Source organism: Hemibagrus wyckioides, linkage group LG07 (assembly GCF_019097595.1).
Source record: "Hemibagrus wyckioides isolate EC202008001 linkage group LG07, SWU_Hwy_1.0, whole genome shotgun sequence".
NCBI lineage: Eukaryota > Metazoa > Chordata > Actinopteri > Siluriformes > Bagridae > Hemibagrus > Hemibagrus wyckioides.
Genome location: NC_080716.1, coordinates 30,827,723 through 30,855,180, shown reverse-complemented (window position 1 = coordinate 30,855,180; position 27,458 = coordinate 30,827,723). Strand labels below are relative to the sequence as shown.

Below are 27,458 nucleotides of genomic sequence, written 5' to 3'. Positions count from 1 at the left end.
AGCTGTATGTTAAATGTGCACTGTTTGGCTGCTTATTATTTTTATATTAAAAATAAGAGAAATGGTTTGTGTGGAAACAAACAGTTATCATTAGTCAAGCTTTATGTGGTAAGACTCAGGGTGGTGGCATGTGTGTTAACATCAACACAGAATGGTGCAAGAACTCTGTGCTTGTTTCTAGTTGCTGCTCATCACTGGAGTTGTGACTGTTAGATGCAGGTCATTTGATTTGACAGGAATTCACCACTGTTTTCATTGTCAAAGTGTACATTCCCATAAGTGCCAAAGATAAGGACTCACTGTGTGAAATATATTGGGCTATGAGCTGCAGAGTGCTTCTAATGAATGAGTATCATAAATCTAACCTAAAACCTCACCATAAACTGAAGCCTAACCCCACACTGTCTATCTCTGTATGGAGGGTGACCACTAGTCAATTTCTCCCACTACAGAGTCTTTTGGTGATCCAGATCTCACCTGTAAGTGGGAAAGAGAAAGGGGTCTGATATTGTAAGCTAGAAGGTCAGTGATGAGTTGGGTCACTCAGTCACTCTTTTACCCAGGTGTATATTTGGTGCTGATATCCAGGTAGAAATGTCATCTGTCATTAGCTCCAACCTGACTTTCAAGTAAAGTGTCTAATATGTGAAGGTTTCCTTCAGTCCATTCTTCCCTCAGTGTCCATAACACAAAGTCCTGTTGTCCACAATTTACTGTTTATGTTGTCTGATGTCCAACATACCTCCAGACCATCCCTAAAACATGGTTCTTAACCTAAAACAACCGACAAATTGGTCCTCTGTCCTAATGGACTCTTTAATTCTCTCTCTTTGTGATGGTACTGACTTTAGTTATTATAATGGACTTTCCATAACCAGCAACAAAATATCACATAATATCACATAAATATACAGTGCAAAAACTGCAATAAGCCAATGGATAAAAATGACATTTTCACTAAACCTTTAAAACATTTATCTACATACAGTATGTTACTAATCCTCTGTATGACCCAGTGGTCAATAATTTTGTAGCAGCAATTTTATGATTCATCATTAATCAGCATCACACACTCTAACACACTTTTTCATATATCTGACAAGCAGACTAATATTCCAAAATACAACAAAGCAAAACAAAGAAAATGGAAAATGCTAATTAAATAAATGAATAAATAAACAAACAAACAAACAAATAAATAAATAAATAAATAGGGATGATTATCTGAATTTCCATATTAAAAATGAAATTTAAGTGCACCTGAATTATGAGGTATAATTTTTATTCTTTGGCAATTATGCAAATTTAGTTAGCACATAAAAAAAATAAATGAATAGAATTTTAATTGGCCCTACAATGAATAATGCTGGTTTTATCTGTAATGATCAAGTGAATCTTAATCCACTGACTACAAGATGCATTAAATTTAAGAAAGGCACCTGAGCTAGCCTCTATTTGTCTCCACATTCACACACATCTTCTAAAAAGAAAAAGAACAGCACCATCTGCTGGGTCTCCTGTAGTATCACAGATCAGGAAATACAGAAGTCGACACACACACACACACACACACACAGGCAAACACACACACACAGGCAAACACACACACACAGGCAACCACACACACACACACATGCACAAACACACACACACACACACACAAACACTCTGGTCAGTCTTCTACTCAGACCTCTTCCAGCAGGGCATTTATCTTTTCTTTGTGATCAGTGTATCCATATCTGTCATGAGAAGAGAATCTGTAATTAATGAACTAATGCATAACTATTATTCTTAACTTATTTTAAAATAATCACTTATTATTTTATTATTTACTAATTATCAATGATTATTATTTCCATATTAAATATAAGTTCAATAATTGTTTCTGGGAGCCGTTCTCTGGTGCAAATCCAGCTGTGAAGAAGCGAGGTGTGAAGATGGGTGTGTGAAAGCAATAACTATCTTTATCTAACTATCTTTACTGGTCACTTTATTAGGAACACTTTATTTACTGGAGTTAGCTGTAAATTTTGTTCATAAATGGATCAAACTTCAAACAATGTCTGACTGGTATTAAGGGATGAAAAGTGTATCAAGAAAACATTCCTAGACCGCCACGAGCAGCCTGAACTGTTCACATGCAGGATGGTGTCATGGATTCATGCTGTAGACACTAAATCCTGACCATCTACATCATGGTACAGAAAAAATTCTTCAGACCAGACATTCTGTTTCTAATCAACTCTACAATTTCCATCAGCCACTTAGACAAGCTCATACTGAACCATTACTATCACAGTGCAGGTGTAAGATAAATAGATAAGCCTGTAATTAACTGAGCGCTTAAGTACAGAAATGATGATATTAGTTAGAAATGCAGTGTATAGATTTAAATATTACATTAGAATTAATTATCAAATATAAAATATTACAGTTCATTTATTAGGAATTTTCTCCTTCATGGTCCTGACTTTAGGTGGACAAGAGATAACCAGTAAAGTGGAACCACATCCGAATGAGCAAATGGACCAGAATCTCTTACTCCAACAAGAGTGTACAGACCCTTAATAAAATCCAACTTATTAACATATTTATGTCATGTTCTGTTTCTGTTTCCTTTTTAGTGCTGATTTCACTTATACCAGTGGCCCAGGCTCAAGGTGATTTATATATACTTTATTCTTTATATTGTCTGAACATTTTCAGTTAAGTTTGTAAATGCAGTTTATAAATGCAATAAATAGTTTTATAGTCAAAAGATTTTATGCTGCTTAAATGTCTTTATAACTTAAATATAAAACAGCACAAGTTTAATGACAGCAGCACAAGAGAGCAACTGACATCACTAGTGCTAAATAAAATGCTCCATGATGCCCCTGATTTCTTAATATTAAGCAGGTTACACACATCAGTATCAACAAGTAACAAAAACATGTACTCACACTCACTCTAAACATGATATTAGTAGTGTAGACTTGGGAATGACTTTATGTAAGGTTTATTAACAACAGAATGTTTTATAGGGAGTCCTAAAACTGTGACCATAACGCCTGATACACATGTGTTCATTGGAGAGATTGTTACTCTCAGATGTGACATACAGGGAGGAGGAGACACTCAGGGGACTTACAGCTGGAAGAGAAATAATAAAGTAGTCTCAGAGGGAGGAGGGAAACCCTACACAATGCAGGTGTTCAGAATCCAGTCTGTTAAAGTCTCTGACAGTGGTACCTACACCTGCAGTATAAAGGGGAGAGACTCTCAGAGCTCAGAGATCAGTGATGCTGTTAAACTGACTGTATCAGGTGAGTCTGTGAGTGTTTTTATTTCTTATATAATATGTTAACATTATATTTTAGAGTTCAGATTTTCCTAGAAGACAATTTGTTGCCTTGAAATTATAAGTTTTTTTTTTAATGAAAATTCAGTAATTTTGAGAGATATTGATGATCAGCATCATCCACATCAGTCTCTTTCTCATCACCTGAGGTAGAAATCCCTCACAGCATTTAAATACACACCTCATTATCTTCTCCTCACTTGACTGATGTCTGTTCACACAAACACCACTGTGGAACTGATCCCTGATTCACTTCTGTTCTGTTGGCTATATTTCTATTAATGTCTTTGAATTAAGTCATTTAAATATTTTATAACTTGTAAAATATTATAAAATGTGAAAGCACTCCCCTGTTTTAATGATGATGTGATGCATAGGAGCATCCAGTTGTAGAAATTTCTAATGAATTTTTCTAGTCTGCTTCATATACATTCATTAACTAGCATACTAATAGAATTACTTACATTTTTTAAAAAGCCAAAAGTCAGATACAATAAACTTTCAAATATCTGAACTGTCATGTGAAGTGATCCTCTAAATGGAGATAAATAACAAACCCTCAGCTGTGTGTCTCTTCTGTGTCTTTAAGGAGAATGAAAAAGTTCTCTGTCATGGTTTTACTATATGAATCATGATTTTGATCATTTTTAAGAAATTGCAAATACCTATGTTCAGATGGTGGTGAGAATACATGAAATAAAATCTAAAAAACACAAAACACTTCAATCTAATCATGAACTTTGTTCCATAGAAAATAAACTGAATACCAGCCGTGTAAGAAAACATACAACTGTAACATCTGGTATCAAATGTTAAATATAAATGTTTGTTTTAGTGAATCTACTGCTTATGTTGTAAAGTGAAAAGCAGCTCTGACTCCTTCATCATTTCATACCAACAGCAAAACCCAAACCGACTGTGAGAGTGACTCCTCAGAGCTCCGTCTACACTGGAGACACCGTCACTCTGAGCTGTGAGCTGCAGCAGGAGACTGGATGGGAGTTTCAGTGGTACAAAAATAATCAGTTACAAGCAGAAATACTTAATATGACAGTCAATAATGCAGGAGAAACAGAGTACCAGTGTCGTGCATCTAGGCTGAACTTCGACTACGGTGAGACTCGCTCCTACTACACAGACGTCAGTGATCCTGTTAAGATTACAGTGAGAGGTATGTCATGATTTTTTCCTCTTTTTGTCACAGAAGGGGTAAGAAAAAATATTGCTTAATTATTGCACTTCCTTGTTTTTCCAGAATGTTCAAGATTATCTTGAAATACATGTTCAAAAGTATTTAAACGTATTTCCAACATTTAAAATTATCAGGACAGTGGAGTTTATATTTTGCCTTTTTATTGTAACATAACAAGCTGCATTTTTATATTTATTCATTATAAGAGTGAGTAAAAAAGAATCTGGTGATAAAACATGTAATGTATAATGCAAGAGAGAATTCTCATTGATATTTGGAACATTTCTCCACCAGACTACCAGAGGACAAACTCACACATATATTTAACTTTATTATTGAACTCATAAAAATATAAAAATTAAAAAGATGGCGTCAAAATATAAACCCAGTGCTGGGAAGAGACAAGCGTTACATTTGGCAGAGGCCCTTATCCAGAGCAACTTACTCATCTCAACTCATCTCAGTTTATACAAGTGAGCAATTGAAGGTTAACTTACTCAGGGGCCCAGCCAGGGGCATCTCTAGGGCCCAGCCAGGGGCGTCTCTAGGGCCCATCCAGGGGCGTCTCTAGGGCCCAGCCAGGGGCATCTCTAGGGCCCATCCAGGGGTGTCTCTAGAGCTCGAGCCCCGAATGATTTTAATCTAGACCCGAATGTTTAATCCTGAATTTTGCCACCAGAGTGTAGAGGAATTAACATACACACCTATACACACACTCACACACCACGTGACTAACATACACACCTATACACACACTCACACACCACGTGACTAACATACACACCTATACACACACTCACACACCACGTGACTAACATACACACCTATACACACACTCACACACCACGTGACTAACATACACACCTATACACACACTCACACACCACGTGACTAACATACACACCTATACACACACTCACACACCACGTGACTAACATACACACCTATACACACACTCACACACCACGTGACTAACATACACACCTATACACACACTCACACACCACGTGACTAACATACACACCTATACACACACTCACACACCACGTGACTAACATACACACCTATACACACACTCACACACCACGTGACTAACATACACACCTATACACACACTCACACACCACGTGACTAACATACACACCTATACACACACTCACACACCACGTGACTAACATACACACCTATACACACACTCACACACCACGTGACTAACATACACACCTATACACACACTCACACACCACGTGACTAACATACACACCTATACACACACTCACACACCACGTGACTAACATACACACCTATACACACACTCACACACCACGTGACTAACATACACACCTATACACACTCACACACCACGTGACTAACATACACACCTATACACACACACACACACACACCACGTGACTAACATACACACCTATACACACACACACACACCACGTGACTAACATACACACCTATACACACACTCACACACCACATGACTAACATACACACCTATACACACACACACACCACGTGACTAACATACACACCTATACACACTCACACACCACGTGACTAACATACACACCGATACACACACTCACACACCACGTGACTAACATACACACTCACACCACGTGACTAACATACACACCTATTCACACACTCACACACCACGTGACTAACATACACACTCACACCACGTGACTAACATACACACCTATACACACACACACACACCACGTGACTAACATACACACCTATACACACACACACACACCACGTGACTAACATACACACCTATACACACTCACACACGACGTGACTAACATACACACCTATACACACACTCACACACCACGTGACTAACATACACACCTATACACACACTCACACACCACGTGACTAACATACACACCTATACACACACTCACACACCACGTGACTAACATACACACCTATACACACACTCACACACCACGTGACTAACATACACACCTATACACACACTCACACACCACGTGACTAACATACACACCTATACACACTCACACACCACGTGACAAACATACACATCTATACACACACACACCACGTGACTAACATACACACCTATACACACTCACACATCACGTGACAAACATACACACCTATACACACTCACACACCACGTGACTAATATACACACCTATACACACTCACACACCACGTGACTAACATACACACCTATACACACACTCACACACACCACCTGACTAACATACACACCTATACACACACTCACACACCACCTGACTAACATACACACCTATACACACACTCACACACCACGTGACTAACATACACACCTATACACACACTCACACACACCACGTGACTAACATACACACCTATACACACACACACACCACGTGACTAACATACACACCTATACACACTCACACACCACGTGACAAACATACACACCTATACACACACTCACACACCACGTGACAAACATACACATCTATACACACACACACCACCTGACTAACATACACACCTATACACACACTCACACACCACGTGACTAACATACACACCTATACACACACACACACCACGTGACTAACATACACACCTATACACACACACACACCACGTGACTAACATACACACCTATACACACTCACACACCACGTGACAAACATACACACCTATACACACACTCACACACCACGTGACTAACATACACACCTATACACACACACACACCACGTGACTAACATACACACCTATACACACTCACACACCACGTGACAAACATACACACCTATACACACACTCACACACCACGTGACTAACATACACACCTATACACACACTCACACACCACTTGACTAACATACACACCTATACACACTCACACACCACGTGACTAACATACACACCTATACACACTCACACACCACGTGACTAACATACACACCTATACACACTCACACACCACGTGACAAACATACACACCTATACACACACTCACACACCACGTGACTAACATACACACCTATACACACACACCACGTGACTAACATACACACCTATACACACTCACACACCACGTGACAAACATACACACCTATACACACACTCACACACCACGTGACTAACATACACACCTATACACACACACACACACCACGTGACTAACATACACACCTATACACACTCACACACCACGTGACTAACATACACACCTATACACACTCACACACCACGTGACAAACATACACATCTATACACACACACACCACGTGACTAACATACACACCTATACACACTCACACACCACGTGACTAACATACACACCTATACACACACACACACACACACCACTTGACTAACATACACACCTATACACACTCACACACCACGTGACAAACATACACACCTATACACACTCACACACCACGTGACTAACATACACACCTATACACACACTCACACACCACGTGACAAACATACACATCTATACACACACACACCACGTGACTAACATACACACCTATACACACTCACACATCACGTGACAAACATACACACCTATACACACACTCACACACACCACGTGACTAACATACACACCTATACACACACACACACCACGTGACTAACATACACACCTATACACACTCACACACCACGTGACTAACATACACACCTATACACACACTCACACACCACGTGACTAACATACACACCTATACACACTCACACACCACGTGACTAACATACACACCTATACACACTCACACATCACGTGACAAACATACACACCTATACACACTCACACACCACGTGACTAACATACACACCTATACACACACTCACACACCACGTGACAAACATACACATCTATACACACACACACCACGTGACTAACATACACACCTATACACACTCACACACCACGTGACAAACATACACATCTATACACACACACACCACGTGACTAACATACACACCTATACACACACTCACACACCACGTGACTAACATACACACCTATACACACTCACACACCACGTGACTAACATACACACCTATACACACACTCACACACCACGTGACTAACATACACACCTATACACACACACACACCACGTGACTAACATACACACCTATACACACTCACACACCACGTGACTAACATACACACCTATACACACACTCACACACCACGTGACTAACATACACACCTATACACACACTCACACACCACGTGACTAACATACACACCTATACACACACTCACACACCACGTGACAAACATACACATCTATACACACACACACCACGTGACTAACATACACACCTATACACACTCACACATCACGTGACAAACATACACACCTATACACACTCACACACCACGTGACTAATATACACACCTATACACACTCACACACCACGTGACTAACATACACACCTATACACACACTCACACACACCACCTGACTAACATACACACCTATACACACACTCACACACCACCTGACTAACATACACACCTATACACACACTCACACACACCACGTGACTAACATACACACCTATACACACACACACACCACGTGACTAACATACACACCTATACACACTCACACACCACGTGACAAACATACACACCTATACACACACTCACACACCACGTGACAAACATACACATCTATACACACACACACCACCTGACTAACATACACACCTATACACACACTCACACACCACGTGACTAACATACACACCTATACACACTCACACACCATGTGACTAACATACACACCTATACACACTCACACACCACGTGACTAACATACACACCTATACACACACTCACACACCACGTGACAAACATACACACCTATACACACTCACACACCACGTGACTAACATACACACCTATACACACACTCACACACCACGTGACTAACATACACACCTATACACACACACTCACACACCACGTGACTAACATACACACCTATACACACACTCACACACCATGTGACTAACATACACACCTATACACACACTCACACACCACGTGACTAACATACACACCTATACACACTCACACACCACGTGACTAACATACACACCTATACACACTCACACACCACGTGACTAACATACACACCTATACACACACACCACGTGACTAACATACACACCTATACACACTCACACACCACGTGACAAACATACACACCTATACACACACTCACACACCACGTGACTAACATACACACCTATACACACACTCACACACCACGTGACTAACATACACACCTATACACACTCACACACCACGTGACTAACATACACACCTATACACACACACACACACACACACACCACTTGACTAACATACACACCTATACACACTCACACACCACGTGACAAACATACACATCTATACACACACACACCACGTGACTAACATACACACCTATACTCACACACCACGTGACAAACATACACATCTATACACACACACACCACCTGACTAACATACACACCTATACACACTCACACAACACGTGACTAACATACACACCTATACACACACACACACACACCACGTGACTAACATACACACCTATACACACACACACACCACGTGACTAACATACACACCTATACACACTCACACACGACGTGACAAACATACACACCTATACACACACTCAGACACCACTTGACTAACATACACACCTATACACACTCACACACCACGTGACTAACATGCACACCTATACACACTCACACACCACGTGACAAACATACACACCTATACACACTCACACACCACGTGACTAACATACACACCTATACACACTCACACACCACGTGACAAACATACACATCTATACACACACACACCACGTGACTAACATACACACCTATACACACTCACACACCACGTGACAAACATACACATCTATACACACACACACCACGTGACTAACATACACACCTATACACACTCACACACGACGTGACTAACATACACACCTATACACTCACACACCACGTGACTAACATACACACCTATACACACACTCACACACCACGTGACTAACATACACACCTATACACACACTCACACACCACTTCACTAACATACACACCTATACACACACTCACACACCACGTGACAAACATACACACCTATACACACACTCACACACCACTTCACTAACATACACACCTATACACACACTCACACACCACGTGACAAACATACACACCTATACACACACACACACACACCACGTGACTAACATACACACCTATACACACTCACACACGACGTGACTAACATACACACCTATACACTCACACACCACGTGACTAACATACACACCTATACACACACTCACACACCACTTCACTAACATACACACCTATACACACTCACACACCATGTGACTAACATACACACCTATACACACTCACACACCACATGACTAACATACACACCTATACACACACCACGTGACTAACATACACACCTATACACACTCACACACCACGTGACTAACATACACACCTATACACACTCACACATCACTTGACAAACATACACACCTATACACACTCACACACCACGTGACTAACATACACACCTATACACACACACTCACACACCACGTGACTAACATACACACCTATACACACACTCACACACCACCTGACTAACATACACACCTATACACACTCACACACCACGTGACTAACATACACACCTATACACACTCACACACCACGTTACTAACATACACACCTATACACACACACACACACACCACGTGACTAACATACACACCTATACACACACCATGTGACTAACATACACACCTATACACACACTCACACACCATGTGACTAACACACACCTATACACACACTCACACACCACGTGACTAACATACACACCTATACACACACTCACACACCATGTGACTAACACACACCTATACACACACTCACACACCACTTGACTAACATACACACCTATACACACTCACACACCACGTGACTAACATACACACCTATACACACTCACACACCACCACGTGACTAAAATACACACCTATACACTCACACACCATGTGACTAACACACACCTATACACACACTCACACACCACTTGACTAACATACACACCTATACACACTCACACACCACGTGACTAACATACACACCTATACACACTCACACACCACGTGACTAACATACACACCTATACACACTCACACACCACGTGACTAACATACACACCTATACACACTCACACACCACGTGACTAACATACACACCTATACACACACTCACACACCACGTGACTAACATACACACCTATACACACACTCACACACCACGTGACTAACATACACACCTATACACACTCACACACCACGTGACTAACATACACACCTATACACACACTCACACACCACGTGACTAACATACACACCTATACACACACACACACACCACGTGACTAACATACACACCTATACACACACTCACACACCACGTGACTAACATACACACCTATACACACACTCACACACCACGTGACTAACATACACACCTATACACACACTCACACACCACGTGACTAACATACACACCTATACACACTCACACACCACGTGACTAACATACACACCTATACACACACTCACACACCACGTGACTAACATACACACCTATACACACACTCACACACCACGTGACTAACATACACACCTATACACACTCACACACCACGTGACTAACATACACACCTATACACACTCACACACCACGTGACTAACATACACACCTATACACACACACACACACCACGTGACTAACATACACACCTATACACACTCACACACCACATGACTAACATACACACCTATACACACACACACACCACGTGACTAACATACACACCTATACACACACTCACACACCACGTGACTAACATACACACCTATACACACACTCACACACCACGTGACTAACATACACACCTATACACACACTCACACACCACGTGACTAACATACACACCTATACACACACTCACACACCACGTGACTAACATACACACCTATACACACACTCACACACCACGTGACTAACATACACACCTATACACACTCACACACCACGTGACTAACATACACACCTATACACACTCACACACGACGTGACTAACATACACACCTATACACTCACACACCACGTGACTAACATACACACCTATACACACACTCACACACCACATCACTAACATACACACCTATACACACTCACACACCACGTGACTAACATACACACCTATACACACACTCACACACCACGTGACTAACATACACACCTATACACACTCACACACCACGTGACTAACATACACATCTATACACACTCACACACCACATGACTAACATACACACCTATACACACACCATGTGACTAACATACACACCTATACACACTCACACACCATGTGACTAACATACACACCTATACACACTCACACACCACGTGACTAACATACACACCTATACACACTCACACACCACGTGACTAACATACACACCTATACACACTCACACACCACGTGACTAACATACACACCTATACACACTCACACACCACGTGACTAACATACACACCTATACACACTCACACACCACGTGACTAACATACACACCTATACACACTCACACACCACGTGACTAACATACACACCTATACACACACTCACACACCACGTGACTAACATACACACCTATACACACTCACACACCACGTGACTAACATACACACCTATACACACTCACACACCACGTGACTAACATACACACCTATACACACTCACACACCACGTGACTAACATACACACCTATACACACACTCACACACCACGTGACTAACATACACACCTATACACACACTCACACACCACGTGACTAACATACACACCTATACACACACTCACACACCACGTGACTAACATACACACCTATACACACACTCACACACCACGTGACTAACATACACACCTATACACACACTCACACACCACGTGACTAACATACACACCTATACACACTCACACACCACGTGACTAACATACACACCTATACACACACTCACACACCACGTGACTAACATACACACCTATACACACTCACACACCACGTGACTAACATACACACCTATACACACACTCACACACCACGTGACTAACATACACACCTATACACACACTCACACACCACGTGACTAACATACACACCTATACACACTCACACACCACGTGACTAACATACACACCTATACACACACTCACACACCACGTGACTAACATACACACCTATACACACACTCACACACCACGTGACTAACATACACACCTATACACACTCACACACCACGTGACTAACATACACACCTATACACACACTCACACACCACGTGACTAACATACACACCTATACACACTCACACACATGTGACTAAAATACACACCTATACACACTCACACACCATGTGACTAACATACACACCTATACACACACTCACACACCACGTGACTAACATACACACCTATACACACACTCACACACCACGTGACTAACATACACATCTATACACACACACACACACCACGTGACTAACATACACACCTATACACACTCACACACCACGTGACTAACATACACACCTATACACACACTCACACACCACGTGACTAACATACACACCTATACACACACACACACACCACGTGACTAACATACACACCTATACACACACTCACACACCACGTGACTAACATACACACCTATACACACTCACACACCACGTGACTAACATACACACCTATACACACACTCACACACCACGTGACTAACATACACACCTATACACACTCACACACCACGTGACAAACATACACATCTATACACACACACACCACGTGACTAACATACACACCTATACACACTCACACATCACGTGACAAACATACACACCTATACACACTCACACACCACGTGACTAATATACACACCTATACACACTCACACACCACGTGACTAACATACACACCTATACACACACTCACACACACCACCTGACTAACATACACACCTATACACACACTCACACACCACCTGACTAACATACACACCTATACACACACTCACACACCACGTGACTAACATACACACCTATACACACACTCACACACACCACGTGACTAACATACACACCTATACACACTCACACACCACGTGACTAACATACACACCTATACACACTCACACACCACGTGACTAACATACACACCTATACACACACTCACACACCACGTGACAAACATACACATCTATACACACACACACCACCTGACTAACATACACACCTATACACACACTCACACACACCACGTGACTAACATACACACCTATACACACTCACACACCACGTGACTAACATACACACCTATACACACACTCACACACCACGTGACTAACATACACACCTATACACACTCACACACCACGTGACTAACATACACACCTATACACACACTCACACACCACGTGACTAACATACACACCTATACACACTCACACACCACGTGACTAACATACACACCTATACACACTCACACACCACGTGACAAACATACACACCTATACACACACTCACACCACGTGACTAACATACACACCTATACACACACTCACACACCACTTGACTAACATACACACCTATACACACTCACACACCACGTGACTAACATACACACCTATACACACTCACACACCACGTGACTAACATACACACCTATACACACTCACACACCACGTGACTAACATACACACCTATACACACACTCACACACCACGTGACTAACATACACACCTATACACACACTCACACACCACGTGACTAACATACACACCTATACACACACACACACACCACGTGACTAACATACACACCTATACACACTCACACACCACGTGACTAACATACACACCTATACACACACACACACACCACGTGACTAACATACACACCTATACACACTCACACACCACGTGACTAACATACACACCTATACACACTCACACACCACGTGACAAACATACACATCTATACACACACACACCACGTGACTAACATACACACCTATACACACTCACACACCACGTGACTAACATACACACCTATACACACACACACACACACACCACTTGACTAACATACACACCTATACACACTCACACACCACGTGACAAACATACACATCTATACACACACACACCACGTGACTAACATACACACCTATACACACACTCACACACCACGTGACAAACATACACATCTATACACACACACACCACGTGACTAACATACACACCTATACACACTCACACACCACGTGACTAACATACACACCTATACACACTCACACACCACGTGACTAACATACACACCTATACACACACACACACCACGTGACTAACATACACACCTATACACACACACACACCACGTGACTAACATACACACCTATACACACTCACACACGACGTGACAAACATACACACCTATACACACTCACACACCACGTGACTAACATACACACCTATACACACTCACACACCACGTGACTAACATACACACCTATACACACTCACACACCACGTGACTAACATACACACCTATACACACTCACACACCACGTGACAAACATACACATCTATACACACACACACCACGTGACTAACATACACACCTATACACACTCACACACCACGTGACTAACATACACACCTATACACTCACACACCACGTGACTAACATACACACCTATACACACACTCACACACCACGTGACTAACATACACACCTATACACACACTCACACACCACGTGACTAACATACACACCTATACACACACTCACACACCACGTGACTAACATACACATCTATACACACACACACCACGTGACTAACATACACACCTATACACACTCACACACGACGTGACTAACATACACACCTATACACACACTCACACACCACGTGACTAACATACACACCTATACACACACTCACACACCACGTGACTAACATACACACCTATACACACACTCACACACCATGTGACTAACATACACATCTATACACACACACACCACGTGACTAACATACACACCTATACACACTCACACATCACGTGACAAACATACACACCTATACACACTCACACACCACGTGACTAATATACACACCTATACACACTCACACACCACGTGACTAACATACACACCTATACACACACTCACACACACCACCTGACTAACATACACACCTATACACACACTCACACACCACGTGACTAACATACACACCTATACACACACTCACACACACCACGTGACTAACATACACACCTATACACACACTCACACACCACGTGACTAACATACACACCTATATACACACTCACACCACGTGACTAACATACACACCTATACACACACTCACACACACCACGTGACTAACATACACACCTATACACACACTCACACACCACGTGACTAACATACACACCTATACACACACACACACCACGTGACTAACATACACACCTATACACACTCACACACCACGTGACAAACATACACATCTATACACACACACACCACGTGACTAACATACACACCTATACACACACTCACACACCACGTGACAAACATACACATCTATACACACACACACCACCTGACTAACATACACATCTATACACACACACACCACGTGACTAACATACACACCTATACACACTCACACAGCACGTGACTAACATACACACCTATACACACACTCACACACACCACGTGACTAACATACACACCTATACACACACACACACACACCACGTGACTAACATACACACCTATACACACACACACACCACGTGACTAACATACACACCTATACACACTCACACACCACGTGACAAACATACACACCTATACACACACACACACACACACACCACTCGACTAACATACACACCTATACACACACACACCACGTGCCTAACATACACACGTATACACACACTCACACACCACTTGACTAACATACACACCTATACACACTCACACACCACGTGACAAACATACACATCTATACACACACACACCACGTGACTAACATACACACCTATACACACACACACCACGTGACTAACATACACACCTATACACACACTCACACACCACGTGACTAACATACACACCTATACACACACTCACACACCACTTGACTAACATACACACCTATACACACTCACACACCACGTGACTAACATACACACCTATACACATTCACACACCACGTGACAAACATACACATCTATACACACACACACCACGTGACTAACATACACACCTATACACATTCAAATACCACGTGACAAACATACACATCTATACACACACACACCACGTGACTAACATACACACCTATTCACACACTCACACACCACGTGACAAACATACACACCTATACACACACACACCACGTGACTAACATACACACCTATACACACACTCACACACCACGTGACTAACATACACACCTATACACACACTCACACACCACGTGACTAACATACACACCTATACACACTCACACACCACATGACTAACATACACACCTATACACACTCACACACCACGTGACAAACATACACATCTATACACACACACACCACGTGACTAACATACACACCTATACACACACTCACACACCACGTGACTAACATACACACCTATACACACACTCACACACCACGTGACTAACATACACACCTATACACACTCACACACCACGTGACTAACATACACACCTATACACACACACACACACCACGTGACTAACATACACACCTATACACACTCACACACCACGTGACTAACATACACACCTATACACACACCATGTGACTAACATACACACCTATACACACTCACACACCATGTGACTAACATACACACCTATACACACTCACACACCACATGACTAACATACACACCTATACACACTCACACACCACGTGACTAACATACACACCTATACACACTCACACACCACGTGACTAACATACACACCTATACACACTCACACATCACTTGACAAACATACACACCTATACACACACTCACACACCACCTGACTAACATACACACCTATACACACACACTCACACACCACGTGACTAACATACACATCTATACACACACACACCACGTGACTAACATACACACCTATACACACACTCACACACCACGTGACAAACATACACACCTATACACACACACACACACACACCACTCGACTAACATACACACCTATACACACACACACCACGTGCCTAACATACACACCTATACACACACTCACACACCACGTGACTAACATACACACCTATACACACACTCACACACCACGTGACTAACATACACACCTATACACACACCACGTGCCTAACATACACACCTATACACACACTCACACACCACGTGACTAACATACACACCTATACACACACTCACACACCACGTGACTAACATACACACCTATACACACACCATGTGACTAACATACACACCTATACACACACTCACACACCACGTGACTAACATACACACCTATACACACACTCACACACCACCTGACTAACATACACACCTATACACACTCACCCACCACGTTACTAACATACACACCTATACACACACACACACCACGTGACTAACATACACACCTATACACACACTCACACACCACGTGACTAACATACACACCTATACACACACTCACACACCACGTGACTAACATACACACCTATACACACACCATGTGACTAACATACACACCTATACACACACTCACACACCATGTGACTAACATACACACCTATACACACACTCACACACCACGTGACTAACATACACACCTATACACACTCACACACCACGTGACTAACATACACACCTATACACACACACACACACCACGTGACTAACATACACACCTATACACACACTCACACACCACGTTACTAACATACACACCTATACACACACACACACACCACGTGACTAACATACACACCTATACACACACCATGTGACTAACATACACACCTATACACACACACACACACCACGTGACTAACATACACACCTATACACACACTCACACACCACGTTACTAACATACACACCTATACACACACACACACACCACGTGACTAACATACACACCTATACACACACCATGTGACTAACATACACACCTATACACACACACACACACCACGTGACTAACATACACACCTATACACACACCACGTGACTAACATACACACCTATACACACTCACACACCACGATACATACAAAATCTAAAATAATATGAATAAATAAATAAATAAATAAATAAATAAATAAATAAATAAATAAATAAATAAATAAATAAATAAATAATGTAAAGTTTTAAGGACAAAATTAAAAAAAGAACACATAGCTAAGATCTTAACCTGGTTAATCTCCTCCACCAGGTTATAAGAATCAAGGGATTCCTCTTCTGCATTAATTTCAAAGATGAAAAGTATTTACATAATTCTTTTGAAAAATATAGAAGTTTATTTCATTTTCAGAAATCTGTTCTGCACAACGCACCGTACAACCTCTTTCTGCATTAATGTCTCCCTCGTTTTCTCAAAACATGTTTGTATGTGTATTTGTTTGTTTCTATGTGTTACTGTTCTAATCCCCGTACACCACGTTTTTCTTTTTACACTGTTATGTTTCAACTACAGCGCACACACACACACACACATCAACCAATGTTTTTAAGCCCATGTTTTCCTTATTCGCTACATTCCTCCTGCTTCCCTCCTTCTTTCTTTCTATTCCCTCAGCTTCAGTACATGTATTAAACACACACATAGGCAGGTATAACGTTCCATCGTTTAGATTAAGACATTTTACTTTTAACAACCAATAACACAACACCTTAAAGTAGTATTGTGGAATGTGTGTGGTTTCAGAACCCAGACAAAAAGATTTAAAGTCATCAATCACCTAACTAAGCTTAAAGCTGATATACTTCTTACAGGAAACACATTTGACAAACTCAGACCTGCAAAACTTAACATTTAAGCAATATAATAAAATATTCTCAACAACATACAGAAGTAAACAACGAGGTGTGTCAATCTTAATAAATAAAAATATACCACTGGTCCACAATACATCTATTATTGATCTAGAAGGAAGATTTATTATCATTAATGCATCAATTAATCATACAATGCTTACATTTTTTAACATATATGGCCCAAGCAATGAGAATCCATCTGTTTTTCATAATCTATTTTCTCTATTATGTGACTCAACAAACATCATCAATGCTCGTGACTTCAACACTGTTATAAACCCCAAAATCAACCGCTCAAGTTCCTCTGATAACACAAGAAATTGGCACTCTTCTGAAATAATAAAACAATATATGTATCACCATGGACTCAATGACAGTTGGAGAATAAATAACCCCACATCTAGAGAATACACTTACTGTTCCCCACTCCATCAGACTTTTTCCCAAATTGATCTTTTCCTCATTAGCAACTCATTCACCCAACATGTAACTGACCATAATTCATCATTAATCATAATCAGTGACCATGCCCCCATATCCATCACACTAAACATCCACGCTCATATTAAACCCTGCACAAGATGGCATTTCAGTTCATCACTACTTCAAGACATTGAATTTGATCATCTCATTAAGGAAGAGTGGGCATCCTTTCTGGAGATGAACGACTCTCCTGATATCACACCATCAGTACTATGGGAAACAGGCAAAGCAGTTCTAAGAGGTAAAATAATATCCTACTCATCATACAAGAAAAAACAGCAACAAAAACAGGAAACCACTTTAGAGCAAAAGATTTGAAAGATTTGTTAAAGAATGAACAAACTCATACTCAAATAATCCCAGTGAACAAACACAGAACGAGTTAAACTATTATAAAATGCAATATGAGAGTATTATACACAGAAAAACCAAAACGATCATTCAACAACTTAAATATGAACAGTTCCAGTCTAGCAACAGAACAGGTAAATATCTAGCAAATCAACTACAACATAAAAAAGATAGCAATTATTCCATCCATAATAAACTCTACAGGTGAAATGGTCCACAATTCACAGGATATTAATGCTGTTTTTCAAAACTTCTACAGTGACCTATACTCCTCTGATCACAATGTAAATCAGTCAGATATAGACCTCTTTCTAAACAACCGTAAACTGCCTTCACTATCCCAAGAACATGAACTCCATAAAGCACTAAATAAAATGCCCAATAACAAATCACCTGGACCCGGCGGATTTCCAGCAGAATTCTATAAACAGTTTTTATCACAAGTAAATAAACAGTTTTTATCACAGAGTAGTTACAGAAATTAAAGCTACCTCAACAACACCAGCACTCATGAATACAGCTGTTATGACACTTATGACTTATGACACTTATGACAGCTGTTATGGCTACTAAAACCCAATAAGGACCCAACCCACCCTTCCAGCTACCGACCCCTTTCCCTCATCAATACAGACTTAAAAATAATTACCAAAACACTAGCCACCAGAATACCTCACAGAGTTTCACAGTTCACTGGGGAACCAGACAAGGATGCCCATTCTCCCTGTCCTTATTTGCCATCTTTATAGAACCACTAGCAGCAGCCATACGAGAAAACATCAAAATGAAAGGAATTCAGGATACAAATTTACAACATAAAATAAGTGTTTATGTAGATGACATATTATTACATTTACAGGACCCCTACAATTCACTAAAGGAAACATTTAACATTGTCAAATGGATTCAAAAGAATAATTTCACCAACTCATGGATAGACCGAGAACAAAATCAATGTAAATGTATTTCAGTCACTGATCTCACTTTCATGCTGTAATCAATAAAAAAATGAACTATTTCAAGAATATTACTATTTCATCAACTCTGACAGCATGGTGGAAAGATCCCAAGATTACCAAATTAACATTAACACAATATAGATACACCCCCATCTGGCACAATCCTGACTTTCAACTACACAATACCCCAGTTCACTTTCCAACATGGCAGCATAAAGGAATCACCCACCTTCACCACCTATTTGAGAATAACCAATTTCTATCATTTAAGACACTAATGGAGAAGTATGGAGTTGGGGGAGAACAGTTCCTCCAATACCAGCAACTCAAATCCATAATTAAATTAAAAATTAATATAACTAATATCCCACTACAGCCTTCCAAATTAACTGATGAGATTATGAACATTACAAGCTCAAAGAAACTACTATCTAAACTCTATAAAATAACATCCAATAAAGGCACTATGACAACAATCCCAATGGCAAAATGGGAAAAAGATCTTACTTTCTCCCCCAACTCCGACTTTTGGACAGAAATGTCTAACAATATATTCTCTATGACCAGCAACACAAATTTACAACTCATACAATACAAGACTATCCACAGAATCCATGTCACCCAAAGTAAAATGTTTAAAATGGGTTTAACCGACACAGACACCTGTTCACAGTGCACCTCAGGTACCATAGACAATTACTTCCACTCCACTTGGGCATGTAAACCAGTTCACTCCCTCTGGGTAGAGGTAACAGAGAAACTCTCCACCATCCTGAGCTGCAGAATCCCCACATCCCCATCTCTCTGTTTGCTCGGAAACATCTCAGAAGGCGACTATCTCCCAGTTAAATACAGAAACCCACTAAACATTTCTCTAACTATCACAAACAAAATCGTTCTTCTTAACTGGAAAACTAAAAACGTATCACATATCAGTCACTAGATTAATCTTCTTACAGAACACATAACAAATAACTGCTACATACCATACAAAAGCCACGTACATCCCCACACACACACCTGGAAATTCCTAAAAACAAATTTATTTATTTATTTATTTATTTATTTATTTATTTATTTATTTATTTACTTATTTATACTTACCTATCAATCTACCATTAGTATCACCTGTCACTATCATCCAAACAAAAGGGTTTTTTTGTTTTGTTTGTTTGTTTTTTTAATTTATTATTGGAACAGGAGGGGTTTCAGTTTTGGCCACAACTGCATTTTGTCGACTGTTTTGCCCAGATAAACAAGCTCCCTCCTTAGGGTTGGGGAGTGGTTTAGGAGGGTAACAAGTGATGGGCCAGCCCTCACCTGTAGGGGTTGAGAGCGACTCAGAGCGGGAGAATGTTGGTCAGGCTAAACCGAAGAAAAAAAAAAAGGTAGACCATACCTAGCTGGACCACCCTGGAGCCCCCTTGAATAAACGACCCCCCTCCCCAACTTTATTATTACAATAAGGTGAGGGCCGTGCATTTTTGAGTTATATATTTGTCCTTTTCTTTATTTTCTTATATTTATTTATTTTTTTTCCTTTATTTTCTTTTTTCCCTTCTTCCTGTATTCTTTTCTCCTTCTTGCTCTCCTTCCTTCCTTTTGTTGTTGTTGTTGTTGTTGTTGTTGTTATTATTATTATTATTATTATTATGTTTTTTTTCTCTTCCTGTGTCCTCCCTCTTTGCTCTCTCCTTTCTCTTTTCCAAAAACAACCCCTCCACCCATTACCCCGGTGTGCTTATGCAAACAAACACACACACTGTATATGGGTAACTTAAGTCTTGTCTTCTCATCATTTGTTCTTATTTGTTGTTTTGTTTGTCTACAATGTACTGTCTTTTGTTGTGAAATTAAAAAAATCTAAAGAAATCTAAGAAATCTGTTCCTGTGTAAAAAAAAAAACAACCCAAAAAAGTTAAAAAGTTTTAAAAGAATAATAATTGCACTGACTGATATGTCATCTTTTACAATAATGCCAACAATCACTTTTTTTTCTCTAAATTTAGGAAATAACCAGTAATGTGAATCTTCTCTAAGTGTACAGGCAAATCTACATCACAATAAATCATCTGTTGTTTCATAAAGGTTATAGCTCTTTGACATAGGCCTTCATAATTATGGTATTGTGAAAATTTGGGCTAGTGAGAGCATGTTCATTATTATGATATAAATTGTATGGCATTTGAACTAGATTGTGGGATTGTTTTGATAACACTGTCATACAGTTTCCATCATTTAAAGTTTATGTTTAATCATAAGATATTTCCAGTTTTATCTAAAAGGTGCATTTACTTTGGTAAAATAAATATTTGCTCTTATATAACACATATCTACAATTCCATAATTGGATGTTATGGGGACAGAAAATACTGATATTATCCATGTGTGTTTATTCTTCCACATCCCTGATCTAGTGTTTGTTTTTGCTTTGTTTCTGTGTCACATTTTTATAGTTTATTTTTTCTCTGTAAATAAATGAACTTCTACACTTGTATCTGCCTCCAGCCCCATAATGTGACAAAAACAGGAACTAACTCGTTTTGCAGACATTTCACAACAGTAACTGTAAATATAAATGTATGAACATTACACTCATTCATTAAATAATTAAACTGTAATCATTGGCACATGCTGTTAAAAATAATCTGTACTACAGGGTGGAAACAGGAAGTCTATAACAGTGTTAGACAGAGTGTTTTATTACTTAAACTTTGTTAAAAGAAAAAAATAAATACACAATATACAGTACCTCCAACACCAGGAGTGAATGTGTGAGACATGTAAGAAATTATTTTCACAAATAGTTATGAAGTGTTAATGGTTAAAAACAACTGTAATGAAAAAAAAAATATATATATATATATACATGAAATGGTACAGGAAACCTGCACTATGCTGTAATTATAATTATAATTTTTCATTTCAGCTGGAAACAATTTTTTTTATAGTTGTTTATTTTCTGTACAAATAATTTTTCATTTCATACCAACAGGAAAACCCAAAGCGACTGTGAGAGTGAATCCTCAGAGCTCCGTCTACACTGGAGACACCGTCACTCTGAGCTGTGAGCTGCAGCAGGAGACTGGATGGAAGTTTCAGTGGTACAAAAATAATCAGTTACAGAATCTGAACAGTGAACAAGAGAACACACTTAATGTGACAGTCGATAATGCAGGAGAAATAGAGTACCGGTGTCGGGCAAACAGGATAAACAACAACAACTACTACTTCACAGAGTTCAGTGATCCTGTCAAGATTACAGTGAGAGGTATGTCATGACTTTTTCCTCTACTCTGATTACAGTGTAATTGTAATTATGATTTTTCATTTCAGCTGAAACTCCTGGAAATTTGTACAAATTATTTTGATAGTTTATTTTCTGTACAAATAATTTTTCATTTGGGATCAACAGCAAAACCCAAAGCGACTGTGAGAGTGAATCCTCAGAGCTCCGTCTACACTGGAGACACCGTCACTCTGAGCTGTGAGCTGCAGCAGGAGACTGGATGGAAGTTTCTCTGGTACAGAAATAATCAGTTACAGAATCTGAGCAGTGAACAAGAGAACACACTTAAAGTGACAGTCGATAATGCAGGAGAAACAGAGTACCGGTGTCGGGCAAACAGGATAAACAACAACTACTACTACTACACAGAGTTCAGTGATCCTGTCAAGATTACAGTGAGAGGTATGCCATGACTTTTTCCTCTACTCTGATTACGTTTGTTAGAGGTGTTATAATATTGCTTAATTATATTGTAATAATTGTAAATATTGCTTTATAATATATTGTTATTTCCTGCTATTTTTATGTTCACAGTAATCCTAAAACACATATAGTATATACAAGAATTTATCTTTTGTGGCTGGTGACATCCACTGCAACATTTTAAAAACATTTTATTTAATAAACAAAAACAAACAAACAACGAATTTATTGATTCATTAAAGGAGTGAGAAAAATATGTTATTGATGATATGACTGTTTATAGCTGCTATAATGTAAGTGAGAACAAGAACTGCTTTTGCAGACATTCCTCAACAATAAATGGATAGAAAGTACAGTAACTCAGAATAATTAGTATTTTTAATTCTTAGTTCTTAGTTGGTCTTTTGTAGTTAAACAGGTCTGTGTAAAATTGTAGTGTTTCTGTAAGATATCATGACTGCTGACAGATTCTAGTTACACTGACTGTATCAGGGGAGTGTGTGAGGATTTCTGGAGACATGAAAATGTGCAGTTAGACATTCATGAAAAGCTTCTTACTGGGTATTAAATACATCTAGAAAAGACATTGTTTGTATTTCCTGTGCAACAGAGAGACCACCGGCAGTACTGAGTGTATCTCCACAGAGCTGGCTGACTGAAGGAGAGTCAGTGACTCTAAGCTGTGAGGTTACAGACTCCTCTACAGACTGGACATTCAGCTGGTACACAGTTGTTCCCTACAGAGACGGCTTAACTGGAATAAATAATAATGGTGGCTATAGCGTGTATGTGGAGCTCCTCTCAGACAGCAGCAGAGGATCTGGAGGCAAATACACTCTCAGTCCTGCTGCTCTTAATCACACAGGAGTTTATATGTGCAGAGGAGAGAGAGGAGAACCAGCCCTTCACTCACAGTACAGCAATCCACAGCCACTATGGATCACTGGTGAGGAAAATTAACTGTTGTGTTGAAGTGTAGAATAGAAAAGTGTGAATGTAAGATCAGATTAATGCAGCATTTATTTATTCATAAGTACATGTCAGAGTACTAAATGCTGGTAGATAATTACTGTTATGATGTTCCTTGTGTTCCCCTTTATTTTGTGATTTCTCCAGCTCTTG

General features: G+C 40.1%; 1 protein-coding gene across 1 annotated transcript in view; it reads left to right on the top strand.

Annotated features, from left to right (window-relative positions):
* LOC131356610 (B-cell receptor CD22-like) overlaps positions 1-27,458 on the top strand; it is a 37,138-nt gene that overhangs the window by 7,957 nt on the left and 1,723 nt on the right. Inside the window, exons 2-7 of the mRNA XM_058395744.1 lie at positions 2,625-2,660; positions 3,024-3,305; positions 4,242-4,511; positions 25,620-25,895; positions 26,040-26,315; positions 26,947-27,282. Of these exons, the coding sequence (XP_058251727.1) occupies positions 2,625-2,660; positions 3,024-3,305; positions 4,242-4,511; positions 25,620-25,895; positions 26,040-26,315; positions 26,947-27,282 (1,476 nt within the window). The remainder of the gene's footprint in view (positions 1-2,624; positions 2,661-3,023; positions 3,306-4,241; positions 4,512-25,619; positions 25,896-26,039; positions 26,316-26,946; positions 27,283-27,458) is intronic.